Genomic DNA, 2,602 nt, shown 5'->3' on the forward strand with positions numbered 1-2,602 from the left:
GATCAGGCTCGCCATCCGGCGCCTCCTCGCCACCGGCGTCCTCAAGCAGACCAAAGGTGTCGGTGCCTCCGGCTCTTTCCGCCTGGCCAAGGGCAACAAGTCTAAGAGATCCCCATCTAGGAAGAGGAAGAAGGCGGCCAGGAAATCCACGTCGCCCCGGAAAGCGGCTCGGCGCAGGAGAAGCAAGTCTCCAGCAAAGAAGCCCAAATCTGCCGCCAGAAGAGCCAGGAAGAAGTCGAGGGCCAGCCCGAAGAAAGCCAAGAGGCCAAAGACTGTTAGAGCCAAGTCACTGAAGGCATCCAGGCCCAAGAAGGCAAAGCGGTCGAAACCCAAGGCCAAGTCCAGCGCCCGGAAATCACCCAAGAAGAAATAAGAAGTTAAGAGGCGTTTCGGTACTCTCCCTGTTGGTTTCTGTAAATAGCATTTGCCTTTATTTTTACCCATTTCTATTGCATTTTATAAAGAATTGATTGATTCCTGTGTGGAAATAGCTAAAACAAGGCAGTTAATGAAAGAAAAAAGGAACACCTTTGGTATGGAGAGTTCCCGTTTTTAAGAGTTGCTGGTCTGGGTTTTTATTTCGAAGTCTCAGAAATTTCTTGTGTGTGTCTTGTTTTATGCTAATGCTGAGCTGTTTGTTGCATGTTTGAGTGATGGTGACTCAGTGTGTCTGCTGAGGCCGTACAGGATTTCAATTACTGATCCTGCCCCGGCTCCTTGGGGGTTGTGTGTTTGCTGGGGCCAGGCAAAGACTCTGCCTGTGTTTGAGGGGAAGAGGGAACATGCAGTGGGAACATCACCACGGCCTTCCCCAGAGGAGAAAAAGGGGTTTATTCCACTGCCCTGGGTCCCCACCATGGGTCTGAGGTGAGGGTGCTGGGTGCTGGTGCTGGAGATAACCACCCGGGTGATGGGACTGCCTGCCTGCAGCTGGGTGGTGATGGCAGGGATGGGATGGAGGAAGTGGAGTGGGACCAGGGTCTGTCCACGTTTGATTTCAAGGAGTTGGAGGTGTCCAGCAAGTGGGAAGGGGTTGATCCACGGGGAGGAATGGGCCCAAGCATGGCAATGGGCAGCTCTGCAGGCAGGCTGGTATGGGCAGGGTGAGGCAGGACTGCTGGACACAGCCCTGCTATCACCCCAGGGATATGGATTTCTGCCCAGTGGGGGCTGGCACGACTCCAGGGCCTGCATGGCCCCTGCCAGAGCCCTTCCTCTGGCAGGGCTGGGCTGTCCTGATAGCAGGGTCTGAGCCTCAGGCAGGAGGTGCCTAGTCCCCCTTGGCTACAGACATTTAAGCTCCTTGGATATCAAGATCCCCAACTGCCTGGGCCAGGAGCTCCAAAATCCTAGGAACTGTGAGTGCTTAGTCCCCTTGCTCTTGCTGTGCCCAAATCTCATCAGCCCAGGGTCTTCACACTCCCAGATCCATTGGCCTGATGATCCAAAACCATTTGGGCAGATGGTGACTGAGCCTTTTAGCCATTGAAGATCCCAAATTGTGTACTTCAGGGTATCGAAATCCTTGGCCAGGAGGCACCTAATCCCTTTGGGACTTGTACCTGAGATCCTTGGACCAAACCAGACCAACTAGGCTGAAGACCCCAAACCCTTTTCAAGAACCTGCTGCCTAATCAGCCTGGACATGACAGGCCTAAACCAGTCTGGACTCAGGATTTCCCAGTGAGCTATCATAGAGGATGGAGATGCCTGATCTAGCTGGAATCTGTGTGTCTAAACCCAGTGGACTTGTGGGTCACCCTTCGGCTCAGGTACCTAATGTCCTTCAGCTGGTAGGATCCTTGGTCACCTCAGCTGGATGCATGCACATCCTACAGACTCTTTGGTTCATTACTGTCTGTGATGGACACCCATAAACCACCTAGATGCGAGGATCCAAATCCCTCAGGTGGGAACACGTAATGCTCCTGGGCTTGTTGACCCTCAAGGTCCAGCATGGCCTGTTGCTCCAAAATCCTTTTGGTTGTAGTACATAGAATCATAGAATCACAGAATAGTTTGAGTTACAAGGGACCCTCAAAGCTCATCTAGTCTAACCCCCGTGCAATGAGCGGGGACATCTTCAACTACAGCAGGTTGCCCAGAACATCCAGCCTGGCCTTAAATGTCTCCAGGGATGATGCATCCACCACCTCTCTGGGCAACCTGTGCCAGTGTTTCACCATCCTTATAGTAAAGAGTTTTTAATTCACATCCAGCCTGAATCTCCCCTCTTGTAGTTTAAAACCATCATCCCTCGTCCTATCACTTACAGGCCCTGCTAAAAGGTCTCTCCTCATCTTTCTTAAAGACCACTTTTAAGAACTGAAAGACCACAAAAATCTCTCCCCAGAATCTTCTCCAAACTGAACAAACCCAACATAGAATCATAAAATCAACCAGGTTGAAAAAGACCTTTAAGATCATCACGTCCAACCTTTACCACAGCACTGAGAAGTCCACCACTAAACCATGTCACTAAGGATCTTTTCAACACTGTGAACACTTCCAGGGACCGTGATTCCACCAACACCCTGGGCAGCCTGTTCCGATGCCTGATCACCATTTTGTTGAAGAAATTTTTCCCAATATCCAGTCTAAA

The 2,602-nt window shown here is 51.2% G+C and overlaps 1 protein-coding gene across 1 annotated transcript; it reads left to right on the forward strand.

Annotated features, from left to right (window-relative positions):
• Positions 1 to 4: 4 nt before the first annotated feature.
• Positions 5 to 373, forward strand: LOC104399358 (histone H5; the record flags this gene model as incomplete). Its single annotated transcript, XM_010019503.1, has 1 exon — positions 5 to 373. A coding segment is annotated over one exon (369 nt), but the record flags the coding sequence as incomplete, so codon positions are not given.
• Positions 374 to 2,602: the final 2,229 nt, after the last annotated feature.

Source organism: Nestor notabilis, unplaced genomic scaffold (assembly GCF_000696875.1).
Source record: "Nestor notabilis isolate BGI_N333 unplaced genomic scaffold, ASM69687v1 Scaffold12398, whole genome shotgun sequence".
Lineage (NCBI taxonomy): Eukaryota > Metazoa > Chordata > Aves > Psittaciformes > Psittacidae > Nestor > Nestor notabilis.